A 12,721-nucleotide genomic window follows, 5' to 3' on the forward strand; every position below is an offset into this window, starting at 1 on the left:
TGTTTATATAGAAGTTTGGTATTAATAAATCAATTGTTTAGCTAAGAAACCATTTATAATAAACTTGTTTATTATTATTAGGAAGTACAGTACAGTCAGTTCTGCTATAACGCGATAGTTGTGTTCTTGTAAAACGTCGTGTTATAGAAATTCGCGTAATAGAAATAACAGGGCTTATGGAGAAAATAGGGTTGGGTGCAGATTACTACTTGAAATCAAAAAAATTTTAGTAGTTAGCCTAACACAAAGGATGGCACAGTCTAAATAAATGTTACATTCATATCTAATAATGAAATCATGCAGTAAATGTAACACTTTACCGTGAAAAAATATGAATATAACTTGATGAGGGAGAAGGGTGATTTTGAGGTTGATAACATCGAGCTTCTCTTCAAGTGTTATAGCCTTTCTTTTACGATCATCACCGGGAATGCGATCACCAGAACGCTTCTTGGAGATATTCTTCTTTACCATATTCACAGTTAATAACACAAATTTGGAGAAATAGTAAGCAAAAATCGCGTTACAGCAAACAAGCGTTCGCGTTTTACAAATATTCTTCCTCTATTCATAAATCGCGTTAGAGCCAATTCGCGTTGTCAAAACACACGTTATAGCAGAACTCACTGTACTGTATTCGTACTCCGTGTTTACCACCCCGTCATTTGAACCTGTTGTTTGCCCTCCGTACTTTGGGGTTATCCCTCGTTTAGCAATAGTTTAGCTTAATGTTAGATTATTCAAGAATGCAACCCCATCGTTAAATGAGGGACACCTGTACTGTATACGAAAGATAGCAAGAGTAAAGAAGGTCGGTAGGAGACATCAAAAAGGCCAATACTAAGGTGGAACAGAATGCAGGAGTGTGTGTGTGTGTGTCTGTGTATATACATAAATAGGAATTATCAATGAAAGAATGTGTGATGTAGTATTATGAAGTTTGGTACATGGTGTGTGTGTGTGTGTGTGTGTGTGTGTGTGTGTGTGTGTGTGTGTGTGTGTGTGTGTGTGTGTGTGTGTGTGTGTGTGTGTGTGTGTGTGTGTGTGTGTGTGTGTGTGTGTGTGTGTGTGTGTGTGTGTGTGTGTGTGTGTGTGTGTGTGTGTGTGTGTGTGTGTGTGTGTGTGTGTGTGTGTGTGTGTGTGTGTGTGTGTGTGTGTGTGTGTGTGTGTGTGTGTGTGTGTGTGTGTGTGTGTGTGTGTGTGTGTGTGTGTGTGTGTGTGTGTGTGTGTGTGTGTGTGTGTGTGTGTGTGTGTGTGTGTGTGTGTGTGTGTGTGTGTGTGTGTGTGTGTGTGTGTGTGTGTGTGTGTGTGTGTGTGTGTGTGTGTGTGTGTGTGTGTGTGTGTGTGTGTGTGTGTGTGTGTGTGTGTGTGTGTGTGTGTGTGTGTGTGTGTGTGTGTGTGTGTGTGTGTGTGTGTGTGTGTGTGTGTGTGTGTGTGTGTGTGTGTGTGTGTGTGTGTGTGTGTGTGTGTGTGTGTGTGTGTGTGTGTGTGTGTGTGTGTGTGTGTGTGTGTGTGTGTGTGTGTGTGTGTGTGTGTGTGTGTGTGTGTGTGTGTGTGTGTGTGTGTGTGTGTGTGTGTGTGTGTGTGTGTGTGTGTGTGTGTGTGTGTGTGTGTGTGTGTGTGTGTGTGTGTGTGTGTGTGTGTGTGTGTGTGTGTGTGTGTGTGTGTGTGTGTGTGGATTGAAACTGTTTGTCTATTTTTTAAGGCTAATTATATCCAGTGAAACCATTACTAGCTCTAACACAACTTTCAGTTGTAGGTATTGTCTTTTATCTGCCTTGTAGATAAAATGTATGATGGTTGGTCACATTACTTTGTGTTGAAAAGAAATACTGTATGAATATTTGAGTAACCACTTAAAACACTCCCCACCACCCTAAAGTCTGTATGATTGGCAGGAACTAGATGAATGATGTACCGTATCTTCACTTATGCTTTTCTCTGGCAACATTAATACAGTAGAACGTCGATTTAAAGTGATTCAATTTAAGATTATTGATTTAAAGCGACACCCACAATTAAGGACAATGTTTTAATTTAAAGCGAATCATTCCTATTTTGCTCGAGTCAATCTGGTGCATCATATTTAAAATTTTGTGCCTAATGTTTCTCTGGGCATGCTACACTGTCCTAAGGGCAAAGCTGTACTGTACATGTACTCAAAATAATGTACTAAATGATTACTACAAATTTTTACAAATGCAAACTATAGTATGTTTATATTCAAATTAATCACTATCTTATAAGAATTCCAGCAATGTAAATTATAGTCTCCCCAGTCACTTCTATTACTTTTTATAAGCAAAAAACATTAACTCAAGCTAAAGGACATAAATAAACACATAAATACTTCACTAGACCTTCGGTGCCAACTGTCAAACATGTCACTTCCCTCCCTCCCTCCCCCTATTTTCCCTCCATCCCTCCCCCCTATCTTCCCAGCCAGGGTTTGGTGTCTTAGGCTTAAAGTTTTTATCTTATATAATGTCACAGACAAAATTTAGGAGAATATAATTTGTATTGCTGGAATCCTTGCAAGACAGTGAATAATTTGAATATAAACGTCATATATTTTGCACAAGAGATAAAAATTTTTGCTCTTTGTACTAAAATTCTTAAACTAGAACTAAAATTTGTATGTCTAATGCGAGCTATAGCATGTTTATATTCAAATTAATCACTATTTTATAAGAATTCCAGCAATGTTAATTATATTCTTCCATGTCAGTTTCGTGACATTTTATTAGAGAAAAACTTAGATAAATAAGCACTAGATATTGGCATCAACTGTCAAGCATATCACCTGAATTCTCTCCTCCCCATCTTCCCAGCCAGTAAACAGACCATTTCGCATCCCTTAATTTTAGCCGTGTTGATATATTGAGTGTTTGTTTTAACATAATACTACAAAAAACAATGTTTGTTTATTCTAAGAGATGGGCTGAGGTGCATCTCAGTCTTTTTAGTGTTATGTGTTTCTCTCAAGTACCAAACTAAATTATTCCATTGAAACAACACTTCGATTTAGTGCGAATTCGGTTTAAAGTGACCTCTCTTGGAACGTATCTCTCGTATCTCATGTTATCTCATGTTATATCGGACGTTCTACCTACTGTACAGTATACAGTATTGAACGGAGCCATCCGTATATTTTCATATTTAGGCTCATTGTTTCCATTTTAACTCATTTATTTGGCAATGGAGTCATAGTACAGAAACAATTATTCATGGATTATAAAAAAACACAGCAGCAGCAATAAGCTGAAAATGCATGAAAGATGTAAATGGTACACTACTTTGATACCTGTACACATATATAGTGACATGAGGGAGGGTCATTTAACAAGGAATTTTACTGCTTTATGACCAGTTTCCATGCATGTTTGGGCTAGCTGTAATTACTGTACCTGATGGCAGCTCCTAAAGAAGCATGGTCTCATATGGCCTATCTCATAAATTTCAAATTTATGTGGCCATTACTCACAACCTTGGTCAACCCAAAAATCTCCCCTCCACATTCAAATTCATGCATCTCTGACCCCATTTGTCCCCTCCATTCCCTTCAGATGGTCAAACCATTGCAGCCTACTTATACACAAAACCTCACCAATATTCCCAATACACTGCAGCCCACTTTGCTCTGAGCAGGGTTTCCTACCTCTCAACATCACATTACACATGTATCTTACCATTGTCTTATCAGCTTGTTCAGGTCTACATACATTGTCTCTTTAACCCACAATGTGGACTCACTCAACGTTTATTGATTGATATGGTCAAAACCTGGAGAAGTGAGACACTCGTTAACTACTGATTACATTCCATTACATGTATACATTATACATCAGTTAGTAAATACACTATTCTGTATGGTTATTATCCAAATTGCCTTACACTATGCACGTATGTAGTTCACAACATTACACCATAATATAAACATTCACTGTGTTGTTTCACTCACCTGTGCTGGCTTATAGCTCCACTTAACTCCTCGTATTGTTCCAAGTAACTCCTAGTTATAGCTAGTGTGTGTACACTTGATGGGGTTGGACGATACTGTGTGCCAGAGGCATCCCGAGCCCCTATCTATGGTCATAACAATGAAATGCTTGTTCTATGGCTGTGCTGTTTACAAACATCTGGCAAGGTCACAGGTCACGCGGCCACATCGGAGTCAGAGGTCGTGGCGTACGAGGGCGGCGATAACAATACTGTAAGAACACATTTCTCATGCTGGCTGCAGAGAGAAAGTTCTTTCTTTCTCTCACAGTTAAGACAACAGCTACCTAAACTACTTCTAGCCACTTACGACTTTGCAGCTGTCAAACATATTTTCATAAAGACTTCTCATGGGAATATACCAAAATAGGTAAAGTGTAGAACATCAAGTTATAGTCTCCATGACACAGTAAGGTTAATGGTTAAAATCCTCAGAGAAAAGGGACAAGTGATATGCGAGTTGTGCAAGATAGATGCAAAAATTTACAGAAAAGTGTTGAAGCAAGTAGAAATACCCCAGCACAATCTTCCTCTTACCCTTAACTTGCACAAAGAAATATTACAGTAGACAGACCACAACAAACATCATCGACCTGTCATGTTGGGGATCATCAGGGTTTGGTTCATGTTTTTGTACTCCCACCTTTGCATATAGAAGACAAAGGATGTTGCATATTCATGATGTATTTTAGTCGTTTGTGAATTGCCATGGCATCATTGATTCAATTTTACCCGACTACTAAAAAAATAATTTTTTAGTTTGCCAAAAGTAATGCGATCATTACACAATAGACAAAAATTCAAATTTGTACTGAGGTAGAAGAGACAATACCTACTTACTATATGTGCTAGGAAGGAGATGGTTTCTTGTTTATTTTGTCCTCCTCCTCTAGCTTCCTTTACTATTATTTTCCATATTTGTTTTCCTCAAATTTTTTCTGCCTTTTTTATTTGTTTATTTTCCTTATTATTTCTTTTTTGTTTCATGTTTATATTCTTTTACTTTTTCGTCTTCAGAGATTCACATATCCTTATGCCTTAAGTTGTTGGCTGTTATTAAATATTGGTTTTGTATTTACTAATTTGGGTTACTAGCAACAAACCAATTTATACGTTCATTATTTAACCAAAACATTTATTATTTTTTTTTACATACCATAATACCTCTCTTAACCAATAGTTTTAAAATTTAAAAGAAAAAAAATAACCCATAGAATTCCTGCCCATTATGTTTGATGTTCATGTGAAGAAGGTAAATGGGCAAGGAAGTACATACACAATAGCACCTAACTCCACCTCTCCCGTCAATATACCGGTGTAACCCCCCATAGGGAAAGGGGTCCTCTACGGGATCCTCAACCCCCACCACGTCAGAGCCAGATGCTTTGGACACAATGGTAGATTCAGTGGAACAATCCTTGCCAAAGCATCCCTCCTCTCTTACCACCACTGCTACTCCATCTAATCCAGACTTATCGCTGAAGGTAACCGTAAGTGTAGCTGCATGCCTGGAGTATGGCGCATGTCTTGTCTGTTGCTTCTACTATTCACACTTTATCCACTTCTTGTAACAGTACAAACTTTTATTCTTCTAGATTTGGTTTTGTGCATCATACAGTACTGTACTGTATGTAAGAGTAGTGTGTACTGTATTATGACATCCCATTAGATATAGTTTCACTGTTATATTATGTTAATGTTTTGATGTATTTCATGTTGTGTACATAACTTGAGAATTTGGAAACTAAACTTGTGAGATGTAGTCTTAATTCCAGTTGCAAGGTTATGTGATATAGGTATAAATTCCTCTGGTGTGACAAATATAATGTATGTTTTGAGTTCTTTCACAATATTTGGTTAATACAGAATTGGATGCTTTACAGTATTTTAACATTACTCTTTTATGTTTTAGAAGTGTATGGTAATTTCAACTTTTGCATGAGACTATAGGCACCAAAATTGTAATTATGCTCACTTTGATGCCAATTGAGTTGGTTTTACCCATATCTACCACGTTATTTCAGCACTTCCAAAATTTGAAAAGGCACTATTTATCAAGATTACTGATGGAAATTGTAGATGCATTATTGTTCTATGTTTATTTCAAAATTGTGCGAGTTAAGGTTGAAATACAGTACATTGTTATGTTTATGAAGGCTTAGTCAACCAGAACCTTGATTACTATATTAAAAAAAAATTGCATACCAGACTGACCCTGCAAAAGCTGAAAATTTTTACATACAATACTGTACTAATTGAAAGAACAGAGTAGGTGAAAATGAAAAAAGAAATTAAAGCATAAAATAATTATTTCTACAATTAGTCTTTTCCCTGTTAGTACTCGGATTTCATTTTTGTGTGTGAAAGTCCACCTTTTGAGAACCTTATTGACTGTGTGCTTCAAGATCTTGACAGTATCTTCATGAGAAGGGCATGACAACAAGTACAGAAGTGGGGTACAACACAGTGCTTGTGATGAGGGTGTCTTATTGCAAGTGGCATCATGGCCAGCCATTGGACAACAGTAGCCATTGCTACCATGTATGCCATGAAATTTCAAGTTTGCATTATACAGTACATTGTACTTGCAGTATCCTCTGCCTCAGTTATCAAGGTTTTTGTTGATAGGTCTTTGACATTGATAACAATAATTATTTAAAATTTAACATTGTCATTGTATTCACTACAGGATATAGGGTCTGATGTGAACAGTTTGTCCAGACGATGGTTGGAGGGGGAACAGCAGACGGAAGAGTTGCGCACCCCGGACCTTGACACCATGGACTACGACCAATACCACCAGTCTCTGACACAGTAGGTTACAGGTCTAGTGAGAAAGGAGGGAATGAATTCAGAATATTTTTATGGTAGGAAGATGGTGCAGCACCTCAGGAAAATTTGTGAACTTAGTCTTTTGGAATACAAAACAATATCTAGGACCTTGAGTTATTTTGAATGGAATTCCTGTTGGTAAGGGTAAAAGTGTAACATCTAGTCAAAGTCTTAAGTAGAATTGTAAAAAATTATTCTTAAAAAATAACAGTGCAGAAAGTGTCAAATATATATGTACTTGTAGATGAAAATCATAAAACTTAGAGGTTACAATAGATCAGTGCTTTTTCTATTTTGTAGTTTGCGTGTAGAATTCCCTTACAAAATTGTCGGTCATGTAGAGACACTTGCTGCCTTAGCTTTAGTTAGCAGTAATGACATCGTAACCTTTTAGGATTAATTCAGTGGCTTTTTTCTCACTTTTCATTGAAAAAATAAATTTTTCAGAACTATGTAGATATTCCATATGATTTTGGTGGATTAGATACAGTATACGTAATACATAAAGCAGTACAGTACATTCCATAGATGTAAGAGAAGAGCATGTAAAGTGAACTTGCTTTTCATGAGCTACGTTAGTGTTACATTGGCTTACTAGAATACAAGACTTCTCACAGTAGGAGTAATATAGTATTTTATAGGACATAATAACTGGATATATTATCCTGGTGGCTGTACTCATTTCCCTAACTTATACTACATGCACTAGTTGGAATTAACGTATGCATAGATGTGTATTTATGTATATTATATGCATGTAGTATACATACATATACAACTTTGCATGCAGAAATATATATGCACAGTTTTATTATTCTGTATTTTAGGTTTTGAAACAGTTTATTGAAATTTATTTACGGTATTTGTTTATTTCTTATAGAAAATATAATTGACATTGAGAATGAGTCGCTAGTTCATATGCAGTTATTAAATGCCGCTAGATTACTTTTGCCAGCCATAGTCAAGATTTTTGCATTAGCATTGCTTATTTTGCCTGGCATTCGGTGGCTACAACCTCAATTTATGCATTACTAGCTTATATGATTTTGAATATGAGAAATTTTGTATGCAAGGGATCGTACACCCTTGAGTAAGTCGGTAGACATCAAGTAGTTTATATTTTAGTTCAATATCAGATACAAGGATCTTTCATTAACTACCAGAGAAAACCAAAAGTATTAATATAATTATAATGTGCTAATAATTTTCTTTAACATTTATTTAATGCTAGATACTTACTTTTTAATTGAGATTACCAACTAGATACTTACCATTGATTGGCTTTTGTTATAGAAGAAGGACATTGTAACAAGAGGTGATGGCAAGGTGCACAGCTCTACTACATATTGCACAATAAATTGGTTGTCATAAGAATATAGCATGTCAGGGGGGCGTACTGCATAACTGTTTGGTCATGTAAGGATACAGCACGTCAAGTTACATATTGCAAATTCCGAGATGGAAGTACAGTACTGCTCACAGTACTGATGAGTCATTTGTGAAACCATGCCAACACCCGCTCATCTCACTGTAGAGAACACGTCAACAACACAAGGCGGGGGTGTCTTGTATTCCAAAACAGCAGTTACGCATGAAGGTTTCTTCTCTTGTGTATCAGTGTCAGGGAGGCCCAGGACTCGTATTTCATTTATAGTAGATGAAAAATGACCCATGGCACAGCCTTCCATAGTCACAAGAGCTGGAATCTTCATGTGTAATGGAGTGAGCTATTTACCACACAGCCCCTATTAATAAGGTCAGGTAACCAGGTCAAGTTGCCAGGCTCAGTGACCTGGTGTGAGGTAGCCAGGTCACGTTACCAGTAACGAAGTCAGGTAGCCAGGCTCTTGAACGGGCCATCACACAGGTAAATGACTGGTACTTATCTGTAGCAATGAGAATGTCTTATGTCTCTCTTGCTGTATAATGCTTAAATTGTTATCTAATGGGGGATGTTTAAGGAACTGATTGTAGCTTTAAGGTTCTTTTTTTCATGTTTGCATGTATTTAGTTGATATTTCATGCCTTCATCATTACTGTCATAAAGATTTTGGATATTTCATTAATATTGCCTAAAGCTTCATGAACTGAAGTGTAATAGGCAAGTGTTGTGTCTGCCTCTATGCACCTATACATACTGTATATTATGGAGTCTCACGTGAGGTTTGCCCTTATTTTGTATTGTGCAAATCAGTTTCTGTTACCGGTAGGTGTAAACTGAATATTAAAGCCAAAAGCAGTTCCTTAAAGAGAAGACTTGGACATTCTATTAATTGGTTGAAATGCTTTACCTACTAATGAGTTTACATGTGGAGGAAAATTTTTTGAGGAGTTGCTGTTTTTAACCAAAGCTATATTGTCAATAGCATTACTTAAAGTTTGTCTAAATATTATTGATTAAAATTAGAATGAAATATGATGTTACCCTGGCATTGTCTATTACTATCAGCTCATAGCTTGAGATTCCATTAGTAGAAACAGTATATGCATAATGTCACTCATTTTGGTTGTTCAGTGCTGGCCATTCTTGTTGTGGCTCTAGGCTGAGGAATCTCTGTCTTTTTGATATTATGCATTATGCTATGAAATGGCATATTTCTCCCATTTAATTAGCCATTGAATTAACAGCATCTGTCTTTCTAGTTAAACTATTCAATGAGATCCACAACTTCAGTTGTGGAAATCTTCATATTCTTCTATGCTAACACTCATCATTATCATGTACTCTCATTTATTGGAGGGCGTCATACACTTGACAATGATAATTGTCATTCTCTTACACGTTCACTCACTTGAGGTGCTCTCACATTCTACTCCATTTTCACTCATCATACTGATGGTCTTATCATGTTGTCTTGCCCAATATGGTGATGAAAGCAGTACTTTACCTCCGGAATTTTACTACAGTATGAGAAAATAATGTAAAAGACTTTGTCAGCTTTTTCAGCTTTGAGCCAGGTTTTTTATGAGAACAATACTTTCTAAATATGACCATCCTCTCCATTAGTTGCTCCTTGATGTGGAAATTATTTTTATCTGTATTTTTGAGTATCTTAGCAAGGTTCATAAAACAGTAATTCCTTCGAAATAAGTTGAATGTTTTTTGGTGAATGGTTGTCTGCACGTTTGGCCTTTATTATTAAAATTAATTTTAAATTACTTTTGAATACTAAAAGTTTCATTTCTGCTTCTGTTGGCCTTGTGCTTTACTTTGCCTTTTGCTTTTGCATGCTAATTTTGTCTTAGTCAAGCTTTGACTATTACATCACACTACAGATTTTATTTGGAAAAAATTCTGCCTTTTTGTTAAGTTTGTAATTCATAATTATTTAACATATTGCCATTTTTTATTCAAGTGAGTCATGCATGTCTTTTAAAAGGAAAGAAACTGCTTTAAGTCTTCATAATTTTTTTAAGAAAGTAGTTGTAAAAAAAGAACTTTTCCTACTGTACTTTTTCTATACCAAGATGAATGCAGAGTTAAGTATTCTGAAACTTCATTGGTGGCCCTAGGCTCCTCACAGTTGTTTGTTGAGTGAGACTGGCATGTTTGCTGTAGTGTGTGGTGCATGTGGTGGTGTGTTCTTGCAGTGGGGAGAGTGGTTTGGAGGGCTCTCGACGCTCTTCCTTGGACCACCCTTATGCTGTACAGTTGCGGCGGAGATCCTACGTAGGCCGAGATCCTAGAGAGCGAGCCTCCCGAGATCCAAGAGTGGACCCACGTCGAATGAGCCTGTACCTGGAGCCTGGCACCTGGCGTTCTGCTAACGATCCTGGAACACTACCTCTGACACCCCCGCGTCGCGTCTCCATGGGCCCAGACTCTTTTACACCACCTTACAGGATGACCGACTCCCTTACCGAGATCCAGAGCGACATCCAGCGCCTGTCACACCAGCAGCAGCAGATTCAAAGCCTTATGCACAACGGAATGAATCCACCAACCAACCAGGCTATGCAACAACAGCCACCTCATGGGCAATTTTATCTCCATGACCAGGTTGGTCCCCCTCCCTTTTTTCTTTATTAAAAACATCCTAAAATATTTTTGTGACATCCCCACACATTGTTTATCCATTTCTTGTTTTCAACCACCTTTTGCAGTTTCTCACTATTCTGTACAGTAAGACCTCTTTAAGTTGGACTATAAGGGGCTCAAGGCTGTCCAGCTTGTATGTAATCTCCCTCACTAGGTGCTCTCAACCATCATTTTGCTGAAAATCCCTTCCCAAAACAATTTTAAAGTTAACAGTATACATTTGCACTGCACTTACTTTTATTGTAGCAGGTGAATCTTGAGATGTACAGTAGGTTAATGGGGGGCTGCTTACACGTATAATACAGGGATGCGTCGTTTAGCGATCGGGATGTATTCCTGAAAAATAGATAGCGAAGTGATTTGATAACTTAGTGACCAGAAACGTGAAATAATATCTTAAACAAGGGTTAACAAGGAATAATATCTGTGGAGATGGCGCGTAATTGTGTAGCCGAGTCGCCGGCTGACCGATTCACCACCCACTAGCACTCACAGCGGGTGAGGCTGAGCTGTGAGCTATGTTATTGTTCAACTCCTAATATTGGGTAGACATACATAATTTTTCTTCATTTTCTTGTACTCTGTTATATGCACACACGTTCATTCATATAGAATGTGTAAAAAAAAAATATATATATAAAAAAAATAGAATACAGTAAAGAGTTCTTACCTGGTCTGCAGTTAGGCGACAAGAGCAGAGTGGAGGGAGGAGGAATCACTTTAATATACAATACCAAAAGGTAATGAACAATCGGTACAGTACTCATTAACACTCCAAAGTCACAACAGTAACGGAGATGCACAGTGATTGATAATATACATAGCAATATAGTGAAGCACAGATTGTAATGTTCAAAGGCAGAGTAAACACTAGTATGATAGGGACATACAAGGGTTTTGTATTAAAAGAAAAAAGTTTGAACATGATTTTCACTGCATCATTCATCAAGAGCAGGGGTCACCAAACTTTTTTCACAGTGGGCCGGATAACTGAAAGAATGACGAGCGCGGGCCGCATAATATTTAAATTTAAATTGTATCACAACGTCTCGTGTTCCATACGTTTTATCAAGCAAATTCAAGTACCGTCGGCGGGCCTGATGAACTGACGTCGCGGGCCGTAGTTTGGTGACCCCTCATCAAGAGGAACTGTGTGCCCAGCCTTTTCCACCAAAGTTTATACAAGTGATGACCTACTGTACTTGTAAAAATTGTCAACAAAATAATAGCAAAATGCTTAAACCACCTTCAATTTTGCAAACTTCTGGCAGAGGTTGATTGCCAGTATTCAGACCCTGTCCTTCACAACAGAGTCCAATGGCTTTCTAGGGGATGGCAAAACAGTTTACTGTAATAATCTGGAAAAGTTATTAAATTCCTGAAAATGACACACTGAAAGTAGCCTCATACAAAAATTTGCATGAACAAATGAATATTCTAAGTTATTGTTTGCCTTTAAATTGGAAACATTTATTTTGTGTTTAGACTTGGACATACAGGGGTATAGCTAAGTACAGTAACAAGCTGGAAGAAACAGGATTAATATCAGCAAGTCAGTTTACAGTACCAGACAAGTTAGAAGTACACATTCATTCACTTATGTTTACAATATAAGTTGTTTTTACTTTGCAGCAGGGCAGCCCAGTGCGACGTATGTGGGGCCAGCAGTCGGGCAGTGATGGTTATTCGTCCATGTCACCAGCCACCAGACGTGCCCAGTGGGGGCCAGCCAGGTACTACCACCTCTCTTCTTAGTGTTGATTTTTGCCTTATTCAGATAATGATATTAAACCAAGTCTGCTCTGCACTTTCTTGTACCTTACTTCAGACAGGCAGTAAGTTGATATTATG

General features: G+C 37.5%; 1 protein-coding gene across 19 annotated transcripts in view; it reads left to right on the plus strand.

Annotated features, from left to right (window-relative positions):
• The window catches only part of LOC121874529, a 101,602-nt gene that overhangs the window by 50,838 nt on the left and 38,043 nt on the right, over positions 1–12,721 (plus strand). For 15 of the 19 annotated variants that reach the window (XM_042378696.1, XM_042378678.1, XM_042378686.1 and 12 more), the window contains 4 exons: positions 5,331–5,489; positions 6,689–6,813; positions 10,423–10,831; positions 12,503–12,603. In XM_042378696.1, the coding sequence (XP_042234630.1) occupies positions 5,331–5,489; positions 6,689–6,813; positions 10,423–10,831; positions 12,503–12,603 (794 nt within the window). The remainder of the gene's footprint in view (positions 1–5,330; positions 5,490–6,688; positions 6,814–10,422; positions 10,832–12,502; positions 12,604–12,721) is intronic. The other 4 variants (XM_042378688.1, XM_042378679.1, XM_042378689.1 and 1 more) reach the window with 4 other exon arrangements.

This window comes from Homarus americanus, unplaced genomic scaffold (genome assembly GCF_018991925.1).
Source record: "Homarus americanus isolate GMGI-L3 unplaced genomic scaffold, GMGI_Hamer_2.0 scaffold34360, whole genome shotgun sequence".
Lineage (NCBI taxonomy): Eukaryota > Metazoa > Arthropoda > Malacostraca > Decapoda > Nephropidae > Homarus > Homarus americanus.